The sequence below is a fragment of the Rana temporaria genome, chromosome 6, assembly GCF_905171775.1.
Source record: "Rana temporaria chromosome 6, aRanTem1.1, whole genome shotgun sequence".
Lineage (NCBI taxonomy): Eukaryota > Metazoa > Chordata > Amphibia > Anura > Ranidae > Rana > Rana temporaria.
In genome coordinates this window covers 222,032,014-222,056,378 of record NC_053494.1, presented here as the reverse complement: position 1 = coordinate 222,056,378, position 24,365 = coordinate 222,032,014, and the positions used below count along the sequence as shown (strand labels likewise).

The following is a 24,365-nucleotide window of genomic DNA, read 5'->3' as shown; positions in this document are numbered from 1 at the left end:
GGTGCTCTGGTCACATGACACCAAACCACTATGTGTGGGGAAAACTAACACTGCACATCACCCTGAACACACCATCCCCACCGTGAAACATGGTGGTGGCAGCATCATGTGGTGGGGATGCTTTTCTTCAGCAGGGACAGGGAAGCTGGTCGGAGTTGATGGGAAGATGGACGGAGACAAATACAGGACAATCTTAGAAGAAAACCCGGAGTCTGTAAAAGACTTGAGACCGGGGGGGAGGGGTTCACCTTCCAGCAGGACAATGACCCTAAAGTACAGCCAGAGCTACAATGGGATGGTTTAGATCAAAGCCTATTCATGTGTTAGAATGGCCCAGTCACAGTCCAGACCTAAATCCCATTGAGAATCTGTGGACAAGACATGAAAATTGCTGATCACAGACGCTCTCCATCCAATCTGACAGAGCTTGAGATATTTTACAGAGAAGAAGAATGGAGGAGAAATGTCCCTCTCTAGATGTGCAAAGCTGGTAGAGACACCCCCAAAAAGACTTGTAGAGAAAGGGGGTTCTACAAAGTATTGACTCCGGGGGGCGCCATACAAATGCCCCTCCCCCCCACACTTTTCACAGATTTATTTGTATCATTTTCCTTCCACTTCACAATTATGTGACACTTTGGGCCTGATTTACCAAGCCTTTACTCCATGACTCATGGAGTAAAAGCAGGAGTAGCAGCCGTTTGGCCATTTACTAAAGAAATACGCTGCTAGTGCAGTGTATTTCCCTAGTTACTAATGTGCTCCGTGCGCCCAGGAGAGGGTGCATTGTGCACCAGTACAGACCTGGCGCACGGCACATTAAACTATAAATTGCGGGGGTTTGGGCGGGAGTTTATTAAGGGGGGAGGTGGGGGGATGCAGGGGAAGTGAAGTGACATGTGTTTTGAAGTGTTTGGCGGGCCGAATTGAAAGGGAAAGTGTTTTTTGAAAACAGATCCCCGTACGCTTGCACAGTGCGCCTGAACCTCGGGAGGTTCATTTGCATACTGGGCATGCGCAGAGAGAAAAGTCAGGGATTCCCGTGCGCCCTGTCAGTACGCCGTGAAAATCTTGGTAAATACCAAGCGGCGTACCCGTGAATGCGCTGCGTGACGCGGCGCACGGGAATCTCCGAGCTGTTTTCAGCCCTGAAGGGGAACTCGGCGCCAAATTTCAAACTTGAAATCGGCGCGGGTCCCCCTTCAGGGCTACATTAGGCTCTTAGGCTTGGTCCGGAACGTGAGGGGTTAAACCCACGCCGATTCGGCGCGGGGGTCCCCCCCAGATCCAAACCAAGCCCTCATCCCAAGCATGCAGTCTGGCCCGGACAGGAATGGGGGAGGGGACGAGCGAGCGGCCCCCCCCCCTCCTGAGCCGTACCAGACCGCATGCCCTCAACATGGGGGAGTGTGTGCTGTGGGGGAGGGGGGCACTGCCCCCCCACCCCAAAGCACTCTTGCCCCCATGTCGATAGGGACAAGAGCCTCTTCCCGACAACCCTTGCCGTTGGTTGTCGGGGTATGCGGGCGGGGCTAATCGGAATCTGCGAGCTCCCTTTAATAAGGGGGCCCCCAGATGCCGGACCCCCACCCTATGTGAATGAGTATGGGGTACATCGTACCTCTACCCATTCACATGGGGGAAATGTAAAGTAAAAAAAAAACACCACACAGAATAAAATATTTTATTAATCTGCTCCGGAGCCCCCCCTTTCTTCTTTAGCTCTCTTAGAAGGGGGGGTTTCTTCTCTCCCGATCTTCCGCCGGGACCCTGGGCTTCGGTGATTTCTGCCGGGGGAGGGCGCCATCCCTCGGTCCTCTCCGGAGCCTTCCGCCGGATGCCCCCACCCCATTTAAGCTCTTTTTCATTAGGGAGGGGCATCCGGACTTCGGGGTCTTCTGCCGGGGGATGGCGCCTATCCCCCGGTCTTTCCGGTGCCTTCCGCCAGGGTTCCGGTCTTCCTGGTCTTCTGCCGGGGGTGCGCCAACTCCCCGGTCTTTTCTCTTCTGTCTTCTCTGCTCCCTCTTCTGCCTGGCTCCCCCGCGGAGCCAGGGCTTTCTTCCGTCTTCTTTCTTCTCTCTTCCTTCTTCTGCCTGTCTCCTCCGGGAGCACAGGGCTTGTCTCCGCTGTCTTCTCCCTTCTCTTCCATTGGATGTTGACACGACGAGGTCCGGCGCTGGAATGCCGTCTGAGCAGTGGGCATGGACTTATATAGGGCAATGCCACCATGTGACCTCAACCCATGTGACATCACATTCCCATCATGCCCAGGGAATGTGATGTCACATGGGTTGAGGTCACATGGTGGCATTACCCTATATAAGTCCATGCCCGCCGCTGACACGGCATGTCAGCGCGGAACCTCGTCGTGTCAACATCGAATGGAAGAGAAGGAAGAAGACAGCGCAGACAAGCCCTGTGCTCCCGGAGGAGACAGGCAGAAGAAGGAAGAGAGAAGAAAGAAGACGGAAGAAAGCCCTGGCTCCGCGGGGGAGCCAGGCAGAAGAGGGAGCAGAGAAAAGACCTGGGAGTTGGCGCACCCCCGGCAGAAGACCAGGAAGACCGGAACCCTGGCGGAAGGCACCGGAAAGACCGGGGGATAGGCGCCATCCCCCGGCAGAAGACCCCGAAGTCCGGATGCCCCTCCCTAATGAAAAAGAGCTTAAATGGGGTGGGGGCATCCGGCGGAAGGCTCCGGAGAGGACCGAGGGATGGCGCCCTCCCCCGGCAGAAATCACCGAAGCCCAGGGTCCCGGCGGAAGATCGGGAGAGAAGAAACCCCCCCTTCTAAGAGAGCTAAAGAAGAAAGGGGGGGCTCCGGAGCAGATTAATAAAATATTTTATTCTGTGTGGTGTTTTTTTTTTACTTTACATTTCCCCCATGTGAATGGGTAGAGGTACGATGTACCCCATACTCATTCACATAGGGTGGGGGGCCGGAATCTGGGGACCCCTTTATTAAAGGGGTCTCTCAGATTCTGATAAGCTCTCCGCCCGCATACCCCGACAACCAACGGCCAGGGTTGTCGGGAAGAGGCTCTTGTCCCTATCGACATGGGGGCAAGAGTGCTTTGGGGTGGGGGGGCAGTGCCCCCCTCCCCCACAGCACACACTCCCCCATGTTGAGGGCATGTGGTCTGGTATGGCTCAGGAGGGAGGGGGGCGCTCGCTCGTCCCCACCCCCATTCCTGTCTGACCAGACTGCGTGCCTGGGATAAGGGCTTGGTTTGGATCTTGGGGGGGGGGGGGGCACGCTATTTTTTTGGGCCCCGGTTTAACCCCTTATGTTCCAGACCAAGCCTAAGAGCCTGGTATGCACCTGGAGGGAACCCACCTTATTTTTTTTGGGGGGGTCTGGAGTTCCCCTTCATGAACAGCGATCTGTCATTTACACATGTCAGTCCCATCCCCCCCCCCTACAGTTAGAACACACCCAGGGAACATATTTAACCCCTCCCTCGCACCTAGTGTTAACCCCTTCCCTGCCAGTGGCATTTTTTGAGTAAGCAATGCATTTTTTACAGCACTGATCGCTGAAAAATGCCAATGGTTCCAAAAAAGTGTTCGATGTGTCCGCCATAATGTCGCAGTACCGATAAAAATCGCTGATCGCCCCAATAACTAGTTAAAACAACAAAAAAAAAAAATTTGTAGACGCTATACCTTTTGCAAAAACCAAACACTAAACGCTATTTGCGATTTTTTGGAACCAAAAAGATGTAGAATACGTATCGGCCTAAACTGAGGGGTTTTTTAGTTTTTTGAATATATATTTTTGGGGATATTTATTATAGCAAAAAGTAAAAAGAATTTTTACATATGTGGGCGGGACTTACGCAAGTCCCGCCCACATATATAAACATCGTTCAAACCACACATGTGAGGTATTGACGCGTGCGTTAGAGCGAGAGCAATACTTTTACCACTAGACTTTCTTTGTAACTATAAACTGGTAACCTGGAAAAAAAAATAAAAGGTCGCCTATGGGGATATTCACGGAATTCATTTTGGCCCCATTGCAGGAGTGTTTCCAATAGTAAAGCGTGACATGTAAGGTATCTATTTACTCAGTGTAACATCATCTTTCACATTATCCCCAAAAATTGGGCTCACTTTTGTGTTTTGTTAATTTTTAACCACTTGAGCCCGGACCATATTTCTGGTCAATGACCGGGCAAGTTTTTGTCATTCGGCGCGGCGTCGCTTTAACTGACAATTGCGCAGTCGTGCGACGTGGCTCCCAAACTAAATTGGCAACCTTTTTTTTCACACAAATAGATTATTAAATGTGCGTGTTTACTTCTGTCTTTAACACCTCCCCTTCAGGCTGGAAAGCATCAGATCAGGGGAAACAAAAAAAAAAAGCTCTCATTCCATTGCAGCTTGGTTCCTACATGTGTGATGAACTGAGCATGCTCAAACACTTAGAAAAAAAATATCCTTTCTTTTTAAAAGGTGAAAAACACTCATTGGATGCTCATAGAGCGTGGTTTGGGTTAATTGCAGGTGTGCCCAATTACAAGCTCACCCAAACTAGAGACTGCAATTTGGTCATGTGATTTCAATTGCTTCATTACTAGCACTGTTATAAAAAGCTTGGATCGATCATTCCTCAGCTGCCCTCAGAAGGGGCAGGCTGGCAGAAATGCTGTTGCTAAACACAAATGTGGTTTGTTGCATGGGTTTTGTTTTATTTTGCCAATGGTTTTGGTTTATTTTTAAATAATGTTCACTTTGATGTATTTGTCTATGTGGCCTTATTTTATGAAAAATGTGTAAAGCTATGGTTAATTAGAATTTTGAAATGTATTTTTGTTTGTTTGTCTTTTTTTGCTTTCCTTGTTTTGTTGACCAATAAAAATTACTTTAAAATTGTTAAGTTTGTCTTTTGTTACTTTTTCATGCTACATATGTTGACAGCTGCAGCTGAACTAGGTTTGGGCCTAACAAATTATGTGTGATTTTTGTCTAAGCTTCTTTCCTGGTGTGTAATCATGAAATGTTTGCCATGTTTATTCTCCCTGACTTTAAAGACAAAAACTGGTAAGTATTTTATTTATTCTGCAGTGGTCCTCAGCCCTCAAGTACCCCCGACAGGACATGTTTTGGGGATTTCTCTTATCAAGAATTGCTGTCCAGACTATTTTAAAGCACATGTGCAAGATGAAGGAAAACCTGCAAACATGGCCTGTGGGGGGGGGGGGTTTGCTATTGGTGGACAGGCTTGACGTGCTGATTTACAGCACTGTGCTTAAATCTAGCGCAAGGCAATCCTATTCAAATTGTGGGTGTTTGAGGGAAGCCAAGTGAGTGTTAGAACCCCTGCTTTGTGTTTTTTTTATTTTTGTGTTGAGCTTTGTGTCCCTTTTCTTAAAATTGGCTTCACTTCCTGTCACACAGCTGAACAGGAAGTGAGGTTAAAACCCTACCAGTGTCATTTCTTGGACACCGGTCAATCTAACTAGTGTCCCCATTAAGCAAATTGCACTCCAGCACTGCTGTGTACACCCCAAATCATGGGTCTTCAAACTACGGCCCTCCAGTTGTTCAGGAACTACAATTCCCATCATGCCTAGTCATGTCTGTGAATGTCAGTGCATTACAAGGCCTCATGGGATGTGTAGTTCTACAACAGCTGGAGGGCCGTAGTTTGAGGATCCCTGCCCCAAATGATTATTTAGTTTGGGGTTTAGTAAAGGCAAAGCCACTCTGCAGTACAAGCATAGTTGCTGAAAATCAGAGAGGAAGCACTGATGGTTTTAACATCCAATCCTGTAGAAGCAAAGTTGTTTTGTTTTCTTCCTTGCTTTGCACTTGTAGGAGTGGATTTGCCTTTAGTAAATGGACCCCAAAGTCCAAGATCCCTAATAATTTGGGGTGTACACAGCAAAATGCTAGAGTGCAATTTACATAATGGGAAACTATTTAGATTGATCTCTGTGTCCCCAAGAAAAGATATTAGTAAGGTTTTACCCTCACTTCCTGTTTGGCTATGTGACAGGAAGTGAATGAATTAGAAAGGGTGAAGACACCTCACAAATGTTGTCACTATCAGGGGTGCAGACATCCCCAAAAAAATGAGCAGATAATACTTATTTGCAAATTAATAATTTTTTAGTTAACATTGGGTGGGGTGCTCTAACACACATTCCTACATATTAGCAACGCTCTATCCTGGCCTATTGGCATGGTTATATTTTCTTAAGGCTCTCAATAAAACTCTATGAAATTTGTGCTTAAACTAGAACCAGGGGCGGACTGACAACTCATGGGGCCCCTGGGCAATAGAAGATTATGGGGCCCCTCTGGCTTACAGATGACCACCACGCCAGGAGGTAGTGCAGAGGCGGGCAGCTAAAATCTTGGGATATTCACATTAAAAGCATGTCATTTTCAGACATATCAGGGACAGATCTAAAAAAAACACAGATTTTTACACTGTCCCTGGTTTTACTGAGCCTGGCAACCCGGATGGGGCCCCCTAGTGGCATGGGGCCCTTGGGCAGTGCCCGAGTGACTCAATGGTCAGTCCGCCCCTGACAAGAACTATAATCAACAAGTTTTATTTTCTTTAATTTTGGATAGTGAGGGAGGGTTATAGGCCCTGTCAGTTTATTTTGGATTATCTGTGTCCAATTGGGGAGATTTGCCTTCACTTCCTGCCCCATAGCCAAACAGGAAGTGAGAGAAAAACTATGCAAATTAACCACTTCCCGCCCAGCCTATGGCCGATTTACGTCCGGGAAGTGGTTACACAATCCTGACAGGACGTCCTGCAGGATTTCATGCCGCACGCGCCTGTGGGGGCACGCAGCGCGGCGATCGGTGATGCGGGGTGTCAGTCTGACACCCTGCATCTCCGATCTCGGTAAAGAGTCTCTCACGGAGACGGAGACTCTTTACCACGTGATCAGCCGTGTCCAATCACGGCTGATCACGATGTAAACAGGAAGAGCCATCGATGGCTCTTCCTCACTCGCGTCTTACAGACGCGAGTATAGGAGAGCCGATCGGCGGCTCTCCTGACAGGGGGCGTTCGCGCTGATTGTTTATCAGCGCAGCCCCCCCTCGGATCACCACACTGGACCACCAGGGATGCCCACCCTGGACCACCAGGGTGTGCAAAAAAAAAAAAATTATAGAACAAAAAAACAAAAAGCATTAAAAAATAAGAAAAAAGATGCCAATCAGTGCCCACAAATGGGCACTGACTGGGAAAATCAGTGCCACCCCACAGTGCCCATCCATGCACAGTGCCCACCTATCAGTGCCCACCTGTGCCACCCATAAGTATCCATCAGTGCCACCCATAAGTGCCGCCCATAAGTATCCATCAGTGCCACCCATAAGTGCCGCCCATCTGTGCCGCCCATCAGTGCCGCCTATGAGTGCCCATCAGTGCCGCATAGCAGCGCCGCCAATCAATGCCACCTCATCTGTGCCGTCAGTACTACCTCATCGATGTCCATCAGTGCCATCTCATCGGGGCCCATCAGTGCCGCCATATCAGTGCCCGTAATTGAAAGAGAAAAACTTATTTACAAAAAAATTAACCTAAAAAAAGAAAAAGGTTTTTTTGTTTCAAAATTTGCAGTCTTTTTTTAGTTGTTGCGCAAAAAAAAAAACACAGAGGTGATCAAATAACAACAAAAGAAAGCTCTATTTGTGGGGAAAAAAGGACGCCAATTTTGTTTGGGTACAGTGTTGTATGACCGCGCAATTGCCATTCAAAGTGCGACAGTGTTGAAAGCTGAAAATTGGCTTGGGCGGGAAGGTGCGTAAGTGCCTGGTATGGAAGTGGTTAAGGGAATCCAGTGCCCCCCCAGAACTAGTGTGTGGGTCCCCTGAAAATTACTGGGCGGGGTTATACAAAAACAGGGTGTGACCTTGACAGGAAGGGGTGGGTCATTTTTCTATTAGGAGGTGCAGATATGTAGTCAGGCCTAGGGCAGAACCAAACCTTAATATACTACTGCATATTAGGGCTTATTTAGACCGGAACCGATTTACAGCGTGTTTTTATATTGTGGGAGGAAACCCACGCAGGCACAGGGAGAACATGCAAACTCCATGCAGATGCTGTCACGGGCGGGATTCGAACCAACGACTCTTTTGCTGCTAGGTCAAAGTGCTATACACTACACCACTGTGGTGAACGAACATGATTGCAGCTGAAAGCATGAGATCTATTTTTTTTTTTTTCAATACCATGCTTTCCAGCCTTATTGACCCCGCCTCTCTCCATAAAGAGGACCTGTCACACACTAGTCCTATTACAAGGGATGTTTACATTCCTTGTAATAGGAAGAAAACTGATCATTTTTTTTTTATTTTTTTATTTCAGTGTAAAACATTATAAAACTAAATAAAAATAAATAAGAAAACCCCAAATAAAAATTTTAAAGCGCCCCGTCGCGACGAGCTCGCGCACAGAAGCAAACGCATACGCGAGTAGCGCCCGCATATGAAAACAGTATTCAAACCACACAAGTGAGGTATCGCCGCGATCGTTAGAGTGAGAGCAATAATTCTAGCCCTAGACCTACTCTGCAACTCAAAAAATGCAACCTGTAGAATTTTTTAAACGTCGCCTATCGAGTTTTTTAAAGGGTAAAAGTTTGACGCCATGCCACGAGCGGGCGCAATTTTTAAGCGTGACATGTTGGGTATCATTTTACTCGGCGTAACATTATCTTTCACAATATAGAAAAAAATTGGGCAAAATGTATTGTTGTCTTATTTTTTAATTCAAAAAAGTGATTTTTATCCAAAAAAAGTGCGCTTGTAAGACCGCTGCGCAAATACGGTGTGACAAAAAGTATTGCAATGACTGCCATTTTATTCCCTAGGATGTCTGCTAAAAAAAAATATATAATGTTTGGGGGTTCTGATTAATTTTCTAGCCAAAAAATTGTGATTTTCACATGAAGGAGAGAAGTGCCAGAATTAACCCGGTGGGCAAGTGGTTAAAGTACTCATGGCTATAAAGAATAGAGTCATTGCTCATTAAAACAAAAAAAAAAAAGGGGGGTCCCTCCAAATTAAATTACCAGGCCCTTCAGGTCTGGAATGGATATTAAGGGGAACCCCGCCGTAAAAACCCCAAAAAAAAAAGACGTGCGGTTCCCGGCAAATATCCATTCCAGACCCTTCAGGTCTGGTGTGGATTTTAAGGGGAACTCCACCCCAAATTGAAAAAAAAAATGGCGTGGAGTCCCCCTAAAAATCCACACCAGACCCTTATCCGAGCACGTTGACCTGGCCGGCCGCAGAAAAGAGGGGGGGACAGAGTGCGGCCCCCCCCCTCTCCTGAACCGCACCAGGCCACATGCCCTCAACATGGGGAGGATGTCCCCATGTTGATGGGGACAAGGGTCTCATCCCCACAACCCTTGCCCGGTGGTTGTGGGGGTATGCGGGCGGGAGGTTTATCAGAATCTGGAAGACCCCTTTAACAAAGGGGACCCCCAGATCCTGACCCCCCCCCTGTGTGAAATGGTAATGGGGTACATTGTACCTCTACCATTTCACCCCAAAAAAAATGTCAAAGTGATAAAAATGACAGTAGCCGGTTTTTGACAAATCTTTTAATAAAGTCTTCTTTTCTTCTTTCCTTCGGGGTTCTTCCGCTGCTTCTTCTCGTCCACATCTTGCCCGACGTCTTCTTCTATCTTCTCCGTCCGTCCTTCCGCCTTCTGGTCCCGCATCTTGCCCGTTGTCTTGTCCTGTCGCCTCCTCGTCCGCATCTTGGGTCTTCTGCGGTCTTCTTCTCGGTCCGCCGCCTTCTCGTCCCCTGCGTTTGAATTGTAATTGGCCGCCGTTTTCCCGCTCCTGGGACCCGCCCCCCTCTGACGCCACAAGTAAACTCCTTAGAAGGTCATGTGCGTCAGAGGGGGGCGGGGTCGCAGAGCGTCACACAGCGGGGGAATTCAATTTCAATCGCGCCGCCCGGAGAAGAAGTTCCCGCCGTGTCACACTCATGTGACCCCGCCCCCCTCTGACGCACATGACCTTCTAAGGAGTTTACTTGTGGCGTCAGAGGGGGGCGGGTCCCAGGAGCGGGAAGACGACGGCCAATTCAAATTCAAACGCTGGGTCCGGAGAAGACACAAGATGCGGACGAGAAGGCTGGCGGACCGAGAAGAAGACCGCAGAAGACACAAGATGCGGGACCAGAAGGCTGAAGGACGGACGGAGAAGATAGAAGAAGACGTCGGGCAAGATGTGGACGAGAAGAAGCAGCGGAAGAACCCCGAAGGAAAGAAGAAAAGAAGACTTTATTAAAAGATTTGTCAAAAACCGGCTACTGTCATTTTTATCACTTTGACATTTTTTTTTGGGGTGAAATGGTAGAGGTACAATGTACCCCATTACCATTTCACACAGGGGGGGGGGTCAGGATCTGGGGGTCCCCTTTGTTAAAGGGGTCTTCCAGATTCTGATAAACCTCCCGCCCGCATACCCCCACAACCACCGGGCAAGGGTTGTGGGGATGAGACCCTTGTCCCCATCAACATGGGGACATCCTCCCCATGTTGAGGGCATGTGGCCTGGTGCGGTTCAGGAGAGGGGGGGGGGCCGCACTCTGTCCCCCCCTCTTTTCTGCGGCCGGCCAGGTCAACGTGCTCGGATAATGGGTCTGGTTATGGATATTTAGGGGGACTCCACGCCATTTTTTTTTTCAATTTGGGGTGGAGTTCCCCTTAAAATCCACACCAGACCTGAAGGGTCTGGAATGGATATTTGCCGGGAACCGCACGTCTTTTTTTTTTTTGGTTTTTACGGCGGGGTTCCCCTTAATATCCATTCCAGACCTGAAGGGCCTGGTAATTTAATTTGGGGGAACCCCTACACATTTATTTGTTTGTTTTATGAATGAATCCCTTTAGAATTGTCAGAGCCGACAATTCATTATAGCCGCGTGTGAATTTTTAAATGACTTTTTTCCTTCAGAATGTCACTTTGTGCAGGGGGAGTTCTAAGTGCGGGAAAAATGCGCTATTTCACATGCTGACATTACACCCCCCCTAGGTACGAAATTTAAAGGAATATTTCACTTTTATTGTTTCACTTTAAGAATTATTAATTTCACTGCTCCCGAAAAAACGGCCGTTTTAAAAAATAAAAAAAGCATTGATACATGTTCCCTGGGGCAGGACTGAGGTCCCCAAACACTTTTTAGGACAAAACTTGCAGATTAGCCTTTAAAATGAACACTTTTGATTTCTCCCATAGACTTCTATAGGGAGTTCGGCGCGGCTTTACATATTAGTTTCAATGCGCCGGCTGCTACGCTGGTTCATGCGCCTGATTAAGCCTCCACCCGGAGTACTAATTAATGCATGAACCAGCGCAGCGCACATAGCTTAGTAAATCAGGCCCTTTGTGTCTCTCACATAAAATCCCAATAAAATACATTTTATGTTTTTGGAACATGTGGGGAATGTCGAGGGGTATGAATACTTTTTCAAGGCTCTGTAATTCTTGGTATCTGCTCTTATTCTGCACAGTCCCACTTCTCTTGTCCCCCTGTCAGGTCTTGTTATTGCCCCCCCCCCCTCTCTGTCCCCAGCCCCCCCCCCCCCATCCCTTGCAGTGACAGGTGTCATGGCGGCTCTGGGTGCCATCTGTCTCCTCTGGCATTGAACGGGTTAAACCCGGCTGCCCCGGATCATGTAAGAGGATTAGACTGGCATGTGGTGGGTGAGGGGCGCCGGGGCGGGTGATGGGTGAGAAGTCCTCGGCAGGTGGAGGCGGATTATGGGACGGCGAGGGGGATGGGGGGACGGGAGGTGACGGTGCAGATATAGCTCGGGGTAAATCCTCTGCGCGGGGCGACTAATGTGCCCGAGTCACTGCATGGGGGCGGAGCCACACGTGAGAATGAGACCTGTTTATATGTTTTCGAAGCACACTGTGACACCCCAACTCACAGCACCCCGACACTCCCCCACAACGCACAGCACCCCAACGCACAGCACCCCAACACTGCGCCGCAACGCACAGCACCCTGATGCTGCGCCACAACGCACAACACCCCGACACTGCGCCGCAACGCACAGCACCCTGACGCTGCGCCGCAATGCACAACACCCCAACACTGCGCCGCAACAGACAGCACCCCAACACTGCGCCGCAACACACCCCAACACTGCGCCGCAACGGACAGCACCCCAACACTGCGCCGCAACGGACAGCACCCCAACACTGCGCCGCAACAGACAGCACCCCAACACTGCGCCGCAACGCACAGCACCCCAACACTCCCCCACAATGCACAGCACCCCAACACTGCGCCACAACGCACAGCACCCCAACACTGCGCCGCAACGCACAGAACCCCAATACTGCGCCACAACGCACAGCACCCCAACACTGCGCCGCAACGCACAGCACCCCGACACTGCGCCGCAACGCACAGCACTCCAACACTGCGCCGCAACGCACAGCACCCTGACGCTGCGCCGCAACGCACAGCACCCCAACACTGCGCTGATCTCCGCCACTGTTGGCAGCAAACCCAACACCAGGCCAATCACTGAGAGAGCCGGTTATGGCATTCCAGGAGTGCGGAGTGATGTGAGGACGCAGATATTCCGAGAGCGACTGTGCGAGTCCCCAGACTACTCCAGGAGGGACCCCAATCCACCCCAAGAGGGACCCCAAGCTACTCAAAGAGAGTCCCCAATATACCCCAAGAGAGTCCCCAATCTACCTCAAGAGAGTCCCCAATCTACCCCAAGAGAGTCCCCAATCTACCCCAAGAGAGTCCCCAATCTACTCCAAGAGAGTCCTCAATCTACCCCAAGAGAGTCCCCAATCTACTCCAAGAGAGTCCTCAATCTACCCCAAGAGAGTCCCCAATCTACTCCAAGACAGTTCCCAATCTACTCCAAGAGAGTCCCCAATCTACCCCAAGAGAGGCCCCAATCTACCCCAAGAGAGTCCCCAATCTACCCCAAGAGAGTCCCCAATCTACTCCAAGAGAGTCCCCAATCTACTCCAAGAGAGTCCTCAATCTACTCCAAGAGAATCCCCAATCTACTCCAAGACAGTCCCCAATCTACTCCAAGAGAATCCCCAATCTACCCCAAGAGAGTCCCCAATCTACTCCAAGAGGGACCACAATCTACAACAAGAGAGTCCCCAATCTACTCGAAGAGGGATCCCAATCTACTCCAAGAGAATCCCCAATCTACCTCAAGAGAGTCTCCAATCTACTCCAAGAGAGTCCCCAATCTACCCCAAGAAAATCCCCAATCTACTCCAAGAGAGTCCTCAATCTACTCCAAGAGAGTCCTCAATCTACCCCAAGTGAGTCCCCAATCTACTGCAAGAGAGTCCTCAATCTACTCCAAGAGAGTCCCCAATCTACTCCAAGAGAGTCCTCAATCTACCCCAAGAGAGTCCCCAATCTACTCCAAGAGAGTCCTCAATCTACCCCAAGTGAGTCCCCAATCTACTTCAAGAGAGTCCCCAATCTACCCCAAGAGAGTCCCCAATCTACTCCAAGAGAGTCCCCAATCTACTCCAAGAGAGTCCCCAATCTACCCCAAGAGAGTCCCCAATCTACCCCAAGAGGGACCCCAATCTACCCCAAGAGAGTCCCCAATCTACCCCAAGAGAGTCCCCAATCTACTCCAAGAAAGTCCCCAATCTACCCCAAGAGAGTCCCCAATCTACCCCAAGAGAGTCCCCAATCTACTCCAAGAAAGTCCCCAATCTACCCCAAGAGAGTCCCCAATCTACTCCAAGAGAGTCCCCAATCTACCCCAAGAGAGTCCCCAATCTACTCCAAAAGGGACCCCAATCTACCCCAAAAGGGTCCCCAATCTACTCAAAGAGAGTCACTAATCTACTCCAAGAGGGACCACAATCTACTCCAAGAGAATCCCCAATCTACTCCAAGAGATTTTCCAATCTACCCCAAGAGAGTCCCCGATCTTCCCCAAGAGGGACCCAATCTACTCCAAGAGAGTCCTCAATCTACCCCAAGTGAGTCCCCAATCTACTGCAAGAGAGTCCTCAATCTACTCCAAGAGAGTCCCCAATCTACTCCAAGAGAGTCCTCAATCTACCCCAAGTGAGTCCCCAATCTACTTCAAGAGAGTCCCCAATCTACTCCAAGAGAGTCCCCAATCTACCCCAAGAGAGTCCCCAATCTACCCCAAGAGGGACCCCAATCTACCCCAAGAGAGTCCCCAATCTACTCCAAGAAAGTCCCCAATCTACCCCAAGAGAGTCCCCAATCTACCCCAAGAGAGTCCCCAATCTACTCCAAGAAAGTCCCCAATCTACCCCAAGAGAGTCCCCAATCTACTCCAAGAGAGTCCCCAATCTACCCCAAGAGAGTCCCCAATCTACTCCAAAAGGGACCCCAATCTACCCCAAAAGGGTCCCCAATCTACTCAAAGAGAGTCACTAATCTACTCCAAGAGGGACCACAATCTACTCCAAGAGAATCCCCAATCTACCCCAAGAGAGTCCCCGATCTACCCCAAGAGGGACCCAATCTACTCCAAGAGGGATCCTAATCTACCCCAAGAGAGTCCCCAATCTACTCCAAGAAAGTCCCCAATCTACCCCAAGAGAGTCCCCAATCTACCCCAAGAGAGTCCCCAATCTACCCCAAGAAAGTCCCCAATCTACCCCAAGAGAGTCCCCAATCTACTCCAGGGATCCTAATCTACCCCAAGAGAAATTCCGAAATCTACCCTGACAGGGACCTCAATTAAACCTAAGAGAGTCCCCAATCTACTCCAAGAGTGTTCCCGATGTGTTCTAAGAGAATTCCCAATCTACTCCGAGAGAGTCCCCAGTCCTCTTTGAGAGAGTCCTCAATGTAGCCCCAATATGTCCCAAGAGAGTCCTCAGTCTACTCTGAAAGAACCCCCAATCCTCTTTGAGATAATCCTCGATGTAGCCCCAGAAAGTTCCCAGTTTACCCCAAGAGGGTCCCCAAAAACTCCCAAGAGGGTCCCCACTCTAACCCAAGAGGGTCCCCAAAAACTCCCAAGAGAGTCCCCAGTCCACTCAAAAAGACAAAAACCCCACCAATCCCTCCACTGCCCTACTTCCTCCATCAGCTCATCCCTCGGTGTTCTATCACTTCCCTCCCCATTAGATTGTCAGCTCCTATGACGAGGGCCCCCCTCCATGCAGACCGCCTCTCTATATGAACCCCGGGTAATAATATGAATTTCTATCCAATGAGGTGACATTTCCGGATCCTCGGACGCCTCTCTATATAAATGTCCAGCGTGAGGAACATTCCGGAAGGCGGCGGCTGTGCCCCCCCTCCCCCCCCCCCCGACTTCCATAGAAAAAGGCAGGAAATGGGAAATTGGTGCCACGGGATGAAGAAACCTGAAATGTTCAAATTCCACCTTCACTCCATAGAACTGTCAGAGAGCAGCCAGTGCCTCGGCCGGCACATGGGGCTCGGGCGGCACATGGGGCTAGGGGGGCACATGTGGCTCGGGCGGCACACGTGGCTCGTGGGGCACATGTGGCTCGGGCGGCACACGTGGCTCGTGGGGCACATGGGGCTCGGGCGGCACATGGGGCTAGGGGGGCACATGTGGCTCGGGCGGCACACGTGGCTCGTGGGGCACATGTGGCTCGGGCGGCACACGTGGCTCGTGGGGCACATGGGGCTCGGGCGGCACACGGGGCTCGGGGGGCACATGTGGCTTGGGGGGCACATGGGGCTCGGGCGGCACATGGGGCTCGGGGGGCACATGTGGCTTGGGGGGCACATGGGGCTCGGGCGGCACATGGGGCTCGGGGGGCACACGTGGCTCGGGGGGCACATGTGGTTTGGGCGGCACACGTGGCTCGGGGACACACGGGGCTCGGGGGGCACATGTGGCTCGGGGCGCACATGTGGCTCGGGCGGCACACAGGGCTCGGGGGGCACACGGGGCTCGGGGGGCACATGGGGCTAGGGGGGCACATGTGGCTCGGGCGGCACACGTGGCTCGTGGGGCACATGTGGCTCGGGCGGCACACGTGGCTCGTGGGGCACATGGGGCTCGGGCGGCACACGGGGCTCGGGGGGCACATGTGGCTCTGGGGGCACATGGGGCTCGGGCGGCACATGGGGCTCGGGGGGCACACGTGGCTCGGGGGGCACATGTGGTTTGGGCGGCACACGTGGCTCGGGGACACACGGGGCTCGGGGGGCACATGTGGCTCGTGGGGCACATGTGGCTCGGGCGGCACACGTGGCTCGGGGGGCACACGGGGCTCGGGGGGCACATGTGGCTTGGGCGGGACACGTGGCTCGGGGGGCACACTGGGCTCGGGGGGCACATGTGGCTCGTGGGGAACATGTGGCTCGGGGGGCACGTGTGGCTCGTGGGGCACATAAGGCTCGGGGGACACACAGGGCTCTGGGGGCACACGGGGCTCGGGCGGCACATGGGGCTCGGGGGGCACACGGGGCTCGGGCCCTAAGGGGCAGTTTTGTCCGCTGAAAGTTAATACAGTACAAAAACGTAAAGAGGACCTGTCACCAGATGTATATTTTCATGATAATACTGAGTGATGTGTCAGTGTCTCCACTCCAGGTGCCGAGATCACAGCACCCCCCCACCCCCCCCACCCCCGACAATGCCTTCATCTGATCTCCTATTCAGAAGGACGGCACCATCTCTATTCTGGCATCATCCTGGGTCACCGTCTACTTCCTGGACTGAGAGGCTCAGAGAGGAGTCATGGAAATCCTGTGCAGTTCTTGGCTGACACAGTTACAATGTACAGTCTGATCACTGGGGGGAGGGGAGACTGAGGAAATGCCTCCTCCTCCCTGCAGCGGACTGATGACATCATCTCAGCCTAGGCAAAGTCACCAGAGGTCAAGGAATGGCTCCAGTAGGCGGAGCTCCTCCTGTATATTGGGGGACGTCCGCCATACGCGGGCAGAAGGGGGAGGGGAAGAGGGGGGGGGGAGTATCCGCAGATTCTTGCACAATCTGAACGATCGCCTTTTGTGATCGTCTCCTGACATTGGCACGCTGATTGGTCAGCTGGTGGCTCCCGGCCAATCAGCACCCAGAAAGGACAATGAATGACGCCATCGGGTGATTGGACGGATACGGCGCGGTAATTGGCTGGCCATCGGGTGATTGGACGGATACGGCGCGGTAATTGGCTGGCCATCGGGTGATTGGACGGATACGGCGCGGTAATTGGCTGGCCATCGGGTGATTGGACGGATACGGCGCGGTAATTGGCTGGCCATCGGGTGATTGGACGGATACGGCGCGGTAATTGGCTGGCCATCGGGTGATTGGACGGATACGGCGCGGTAATTGGCTGGCCATCGGGTGATTGGACGGATACGGCGCGGTAATTGGCTGGCCATCAGGTGATTGGACGGATACGGCGCGGTAATTGGCTGGCCATCGGGTGATTGGACGGATGCGGCGCGGTAATTGGCTGGCCATCGGGTGATTGGACGGATACGGCGCGGTAATTGGCTGGCCATCGGGTGATTGGACTGATATGGCGCGGTAATTGGCTGGCCATCGGGTGATTGGACGGATACGGCGCGGTAATTGGCTGGCCATCGGGTGATTGGCCGGATACGGTGCGGTAATTGGCTGGCCATCGGGTGATTGGACGGATACGGCGCGGTAATTGGCTGAATATTGCGTCTAATAGTGTTAGTGGGAATTTCTGCGCTGGAAGCTTAACGAATGATGTGACCCGATAAACCGCCAGCACAGCGAGCTAAACTCCCATAAGCGGATTACACGTGCGCGCCGCCCCTCCCCCCGACAACGTGACGCCTTTCACAGCAATAATCAACAGTTCACGCCGGGCGCCTTCATACGGATCACAGGGGGGGGGGGGAGGGTTCCCTTTAATAGCCATCAGGCCAAAATCACCGGGATATGTAAACTTTTGATCAGGGTCGTTTCTGTTGTGATGGCCAAGAAATCATAAATTCTGCCCCAGGGTGTGTAAACTTATGAGCACAGCTGCATATATATATATATACTGTATATATTTCTCTGTTTATTTGCCAATTCCCTCCAGCGTTCTCTGGAATTGTTACATTGTATCTCTTCTTACAAGAACTTCTGTATTTCCTTTGCTCCTCGGCTCCATCTAGTGGCCATATTCATTGCTAATTACAGATCGGGGTAGAGGGCCAATCACAGCCGATCGCAGTGTAAACCGGATTCGATGGTTTTCGGCGTTCCTCTCCTCACCCTGACAGAGGACACTGTCTACACTGATAATCAGGGCAGCCCCAACAATGCTTACCAGTGCCGTCTATCAGTGCTGCCTGTCAGTGCCCATCAGTGCCGTCTATCAGTGCCACCTGTCAGTGCCCATCAGTACCGTCTATCAGTGCCGCCTGTCAGTGCCCATCAGTACCTTCTATCATTGCCACCTTTCAGTGCCCATCTGTACCATCTAACAGGGCCACCTGTCAGTGCCCATCAGTACTATCTATCAGTGTCGCTTATCAGTGCCCATCAGTACCATCTATCAGTGCCACCTGTCAGTGCCCATCAGTACCTTCTATCAGTGCCACCTGTCAGTGCCCATCAGTACCATCTATCAGTGTCACTTATCAGTACCCATCAGTACCATCTATCAGTGCCACCTGTCAGTGCCCATCAGTGCCGCCTGTCAGTGCCCATTAGTACCTTCTATCAGTGCCGCTTATTAGTGCCCATCAGTGCCGTCTATACGTGCCGCCTGTCAGTGCCGTCTATAAGTGCCGCCTGTCAGTGCCGTCTATAAGTGCCGCCTGTAAGTGCCCATCAGTACCGCCTGTTAGTGCCCATCAATACGTCTATCAGTGCTGCTTGTCAGTGCCCATCAGTAACATCTATCAGTGCCACCTGTCAGGCCCCATCAGTGCCGCCTGTCAGTGCCCATCAGTACCATCTATCAGTGTCGCTTATCAGTGCCCATCAGTACCATCTATCAGTATCCATCAGTACCTTCTATCAGTGCCACCTGTCAGTGCCCATCAGTACCATCTATCAGTGTCGCTTATCAGTGCCCATCAGTACGATCTATCAGTGCCACCTGTCAGTGCCCATCAGTGCCGCCTGTCAGTGCCCATCAGTACCATCTATCAGTGTCCATCAGTGCCGCCTGTCAGTGCCCATCAGTACCATCTATCAGTGTCCATCAGTGCCGCCTGTCAGTGCCCATCAGTACCTTTTATCAGTGCCACCTGTCAGTGCCCATCAGTACCATCTATCAGTGTCGCTTATCAGTGCCTATCAGTACCATCTATCAGTGCCACCTGTCAGTGCCCATCAGTGCCTTCTATCAGTGCTGCTTATTGGTGCCCATCAGTGCCATATATTAGTGCCGCCTGTCAGTGCCCACCAGGCATTACACACCTGACCCCTGCATGATAGACATTCTGCCATGTACACATTGTGGCCCGGATTCACAAAGCACTTACCCCGATGTATAACAAGTTACGCCGACGTAAGTGCAAATGTGCACCGGCGTATCTGTGCGCCAGACCCACAAACTAATATGCGCCTAAAACCAGGCTACACCCCGCCGACGTATCTTGCCTATGCCGGCGTAGGGTGGGCGCACATATGGGCTGGACGCATGGTGTCACTCCCAGTGATTAGCCATTCAAACATGAAAATGAGGGAAATACGGCGATTCACGAACCTGCGCCCGCCCGGCGCATTCTACGCGAGATGCGCGTAAGTTGTACGTCCGGCGTAAAGTTATTTCCCCATAAAGGAGGTGTAACCCGGCAACAGACATGCAAAGGTCTGCCCCAGGGAACACAAGCCGGCGTATTGTGCGTTGGACGCGTGTCTGGCTGGGCGTAGGTTACGTTCACGCCGTACGCAGTGATCCGGCGTATCTTAGGCAGTTGTGCCGGCTTGGTTGTGAGCAGGCGCATGGGGATGCGTCCACGTCATGGCGCATGCGCAGTTTGTGATACGTATCTGTCTGACGCTCGGCCCATCATTTGCATGGCTCGCGCCCACTTTCACCTACGCCGGCGTACGCTTTCGAAACCCAGCGCAGCGTTGGGAGCACTGGCTTTGTGAATTCCATGCTTGCCTCTCTGCACTGCGTTGGCGTAGCGTATATTGTTTGTGCTACGGCGACGTAATGTGCGCCCGCTCTCTGTGAATCTGGGCCTGTGTGTTCTGTGTATACAGCGTGCAGTGTGACAGCGCAGGCCGTGTGTTCTCTGTATACAGTGTGCAGTGTGACAGCGCAGGCTGTGTGTTCTCTGTATACAGCGTGCAGTGTGACAGCGCAGGCCGTGTGTTCTCTGTATACAGTGTGCAGTGTGACAGCGCAGGCCGTGTGTTCTCTGTATACAGTGTGCAGTGTGACAGCGCAGGCTGTGTGTTCTCTGTATACAGCGTGCAGTGTGACAGCGCAGGCCGTGTGTTCTCTGTATAGAGAGTGCAGTGTGACAGCGCAGGCCGTGTGTTCTCTGTATAGAGAGTGCAGTGTGACAGCGCAGGCCGTGTGTTCTCTGTATACAGAGTGCAGTGTGACAGCGCAGGTCGTGTATTCTCTGTATACAGAGTGCAGTGTGACAGCGCAGGTCGTGTATTCTCTGTATACAGAGTGCAGTGTGACAGCGCAGGTTGTGTACAATCACTGGGGGGGCAGACTGTAATTTTATAAATTTTCGACGCGGGAACGACGGCCATACTTAACATTGGCTTGCGCCTCATAGACCCAGGGGCAACTTTACGCCGGGAAAAGCCTAACGTAAACGTCGTAACTTTACTGCGCGGGCCGCGCGTACGTTCGGGAATTTGCGTATCTAGCTAATTTGCATACTCGACGGGGAAATCGACGGAAGCGCCACCTAGCGGGGGAAAAAAAATTGCAGTTAAGATCCGACGCCTGTCGGATCTAATGGATATCTATGCGTAACTGATTCTAAGAATCAGGCGCAGAGATACGACTGCGTATCTGGAGATGCGCCATCGTATCTCTTTTGAGAATCTGGGCCACAGTATATATAATATATACACACAGGACACACAGATAGATATATAATATACACACAGAGATATATATATAATACACACAGAGAGATATCAGATATATAATAAATATATATATAAAACACACACCGGACACACATAGAGATATAAATATAAAACACACAGTATATATAGTATATACACATAGACATATATATAATATATATAATACACACAGGACACACATAGACATAAATATAAAACACACAGAACTCCTAGAGAAACAAACACAATAACAGGAAATAAAAGACACAAAGTCACAACATTCCGAGTTATTTTTAGAATTCACAGAATTTCTGATAGAAGTTCTTGGAGATCCGACTCACCAGAACTCGTCTGTCCGTCTGTCCCGGGGAAATCCGCCTCGGTCCGGGGATTGTCCCACCGGTAGAAGTCGTGGCGTCCCGCCTGGGCCGGTTCTGCCACCGTTTGGACTTTTTGTTTGTCCTCTATAAATAATAAACCAGCTTCTGATGGGGAATGGGTCTCGGTTCTGTTGGGTTCTGATGGAGATTCCGTGTCAGTTCTGTTGGGCTCTGATGGGGAATGGGTATCAGTTCTGTTGGGTTCTGATGGAGATTCCGTCTCAGTTCTGTTGGGTTCTGATGGGGTATGGGTCTCAGTTTTGTTGGGTTCTGATGGGGAATGGGTCTCAGTTCTGTTTGGTTCTGATGGATATTTAGTCTCGGTTCTGTTGGGTTCTGATGGAGATTCTGTCTCAGTTCTGTTGGGTTCTGATGGAGATTCCGTCTCAGTTCTGTTGGGTTCTGATGGAGATTCCGTCTCAGTTCTGTTGGGTTCTGATGTAGAAAGGGTCCCGGTTCTTAGTGGTTCTGATGGAGTATGCATCTCAGTTCTGTTGGGTTGTGATGGGAAATGGGATTGAGTTCTTACTGGTTCTGATGGAGATTCGGTGTCAGTTCTGTTGGGTTCAGATGGGGAATTGGTCTCAGTTCTGTTTGGTTCTGATGGATATTTAGTCTCAGTTCTGTTGGGTTCAGATGGAGAATAGGTCTCACTTCTTACTGGTTCTGATGGGGAATGGGTCTCAATTCTGTTCGGTTCTGATGGAGATCCAGTCTCAGTTCTGTTGGGTTCTGATGTAGAGAGGGTCCCGGTTCGTACTGGTTCTGATGGAGTATGCATCTCAGTTCTGTTGGGTTGTGATGGGAAATGGGATTGAGTTCTTACTGGTTCTGATGGAGATTCGGTGTCAGTTCTGTTGGGTTCTGATGGAGATTCGGTGTCAGTTCTGTTGGGTTCGGGTGGGGAAGGTGTTTCGGTTCTGTTGGGTTCGGGCGGGGAAGGTGTTTCGGTTCTGTTGGGTTCGGGCGGGGAAGGTGTTTCGGTTCTGTTGGGTTCGGGCGGGGAAGGTGTTTCGGTTCTCTCTGATATGAAGCCGCTGTCGGTCCGGTGGGGTCGGGATGGGCTGTCCGGGTCCGGCGGGGTCCCATCAGCCGGCAGTGCGGTCCCCGGCGGAGGTCGGTGATGGGCGGTGCTCGGTGCTCCGGGTCGGGTCCCCCCGGTGAGGAGGAGAAGGAGCAGCAGACGGGGATCGGGGAGGATCATCCCGGAGAGGAGAGAGAATGACACCGAGCTGAGCCAGAGGGAGCACCGAGCACCGGGGGAGGGGACACGCCTCCTCCCCGCACTGACATCACACACAATCACACCCCCCCCCCATAATAATAATACCCCCGCACTGACATCACACAATCACCCCCCCCCCCATCCATAATAATAATAATACCCCCGCACTGACATCACACACAATCACACCCCCCTCCATAATAATAATACCCCCGCACTGACATCACACACAATCACACCCCCCCCATCCATAATAATAATACCCCCGCACTGACATCATAGAGGATAACACCCCCCCCCACTGACATCATAGAGGATAACACCCCCCCCCCACTGACATCACACACAATCACACCCCCCCATCCATAATAATAATACCCCCGCACTGACATCATAGAGGATAACACCCCCCCCCCACTGACATCACACACAATCACACCCCCCCATCCATAATAATAATACCCCCGCACTGACATCATAGAGGATAACACCCCCCCCACTGACATCATAGAGGATAACACCCCCCCCCCCCTGACATCACACACAATCACACCCCCCCCCATCCATAATAATAATACCCCCCCACTGACATCACACACAATCACACCCCCCCATAATAATAATACCCCCGCACTGACATCATAGAGGATAACACCCCCCCCCCACTGACATCATAGAGAATAACACCCCCCCATCCACAATAATCCCCCCCCCCCACTGACATCACACACAATCACACCCCCCATCCATTATAATAATACCCCCCGCACTGACATCACACACAATCACACCTCCCATCTATACTAATACCCCCCCCCCCACTGACATCATAGAGGATAACCCCCCCCCCCCACTGACATCATAGAGGATAACCCCCCCCCCCCTGCACTGACATCATAGAGGATAACACCCCCCCATCCACAATAATCCCCCCCCCCACTGACATCACACACAATCACACCTCCCATCTATACTAATACCCCCCCCCCCACTGACATCATAGAGGATAACACCCCCCCTGCACTGACATCATAGAGGATAACCCCCCCCCCCCCCCCACTGACATCACACACAATCACACCCCCCATCCATTATAATAATACCCCCCGCACTGACATCACACACAATCACACCTCCCATCTATACTAATACCCCCCCCCCCCCACTGACATCATAGAGGATAACACCCCCCCCACACTGACATCATAGAGGATAACACCCCCCATCCATAATAATACCCCCCCCCCCCACTGACATCATAGAGGATAACACCCCCCCCCCACTGACATCATAGAGGATAACACCCCCCCCCACTGACATCATAGAGGATAACACCCCCCCCCCCACTGACATCATAGAGGATAACACCCCCCCCCCCCCTGACATCATAGAGGATAACACCCCCCCCCACTGACATCATAGAGGATAACACCCCCCATCTATACTAATACCCCCCCCCCACTGACATCATAGAGAATAACACCCCCCCCCCCATCCATAATAATACCCCCACTGACATCATAGGGAATAACACCCCCCAATCCATAATAATAACCCCCCCCCCCGCACCGACACAATACACAATCACACACCCCCATCTAATACCCCCACCCCAAAACTGGCATTACAATAAATACCCCCCCCCCCCCATCAATATTAATATTTCTCCAATACTGACATCACAGAGAATACCCCCCCCTTCCCCCAGCACAGACATCATAGAGAATAACACCCCACACCCATCAATAATAATAC

At 51.5% G+C, this 24,365-nt stretch overlaps 1 protein-coding gene across 3 annotated transcripts in view; it reads right to left on the bottom strand.

The window, feature by feature from the left end:
* The window catches only part of HEG1 (heart development protein with EGF like domains 1), a 63,857-nt gene extending 41,204 nt beyond the window's left edge, over nucleotides 1–22,653 (bottom strand). Inside the window, exons 1-2 of one of the 3 annotated variants that reach the window (XM_040358328.1) lie at nucleotides 21,920–22,652; nucleotides 21,347–21,886 (exon numbers count right to left, since the gene is read on the bottom strand). In XM_040358328.1, coding sequence (XP_040214262.1) covers nucleotides 21,347–21,886; nucleotides 21,920–22,589 — 1,210 coding nt within the window. In that variant the 5' untranslated portion in view covers nucleotides 22,590–22,652. Of the gene's footprint in view, nucleotides 1–21,346 lie in introns of all 3 variants that reach the window. The other 2 variants (XM_040358329.1, XM_040358327.1) reach the window with 2 other exon arrangements.
* Between the last annotated feature and the right edge of the window lie 1,712 nt (nucleotides 22,654–24,365).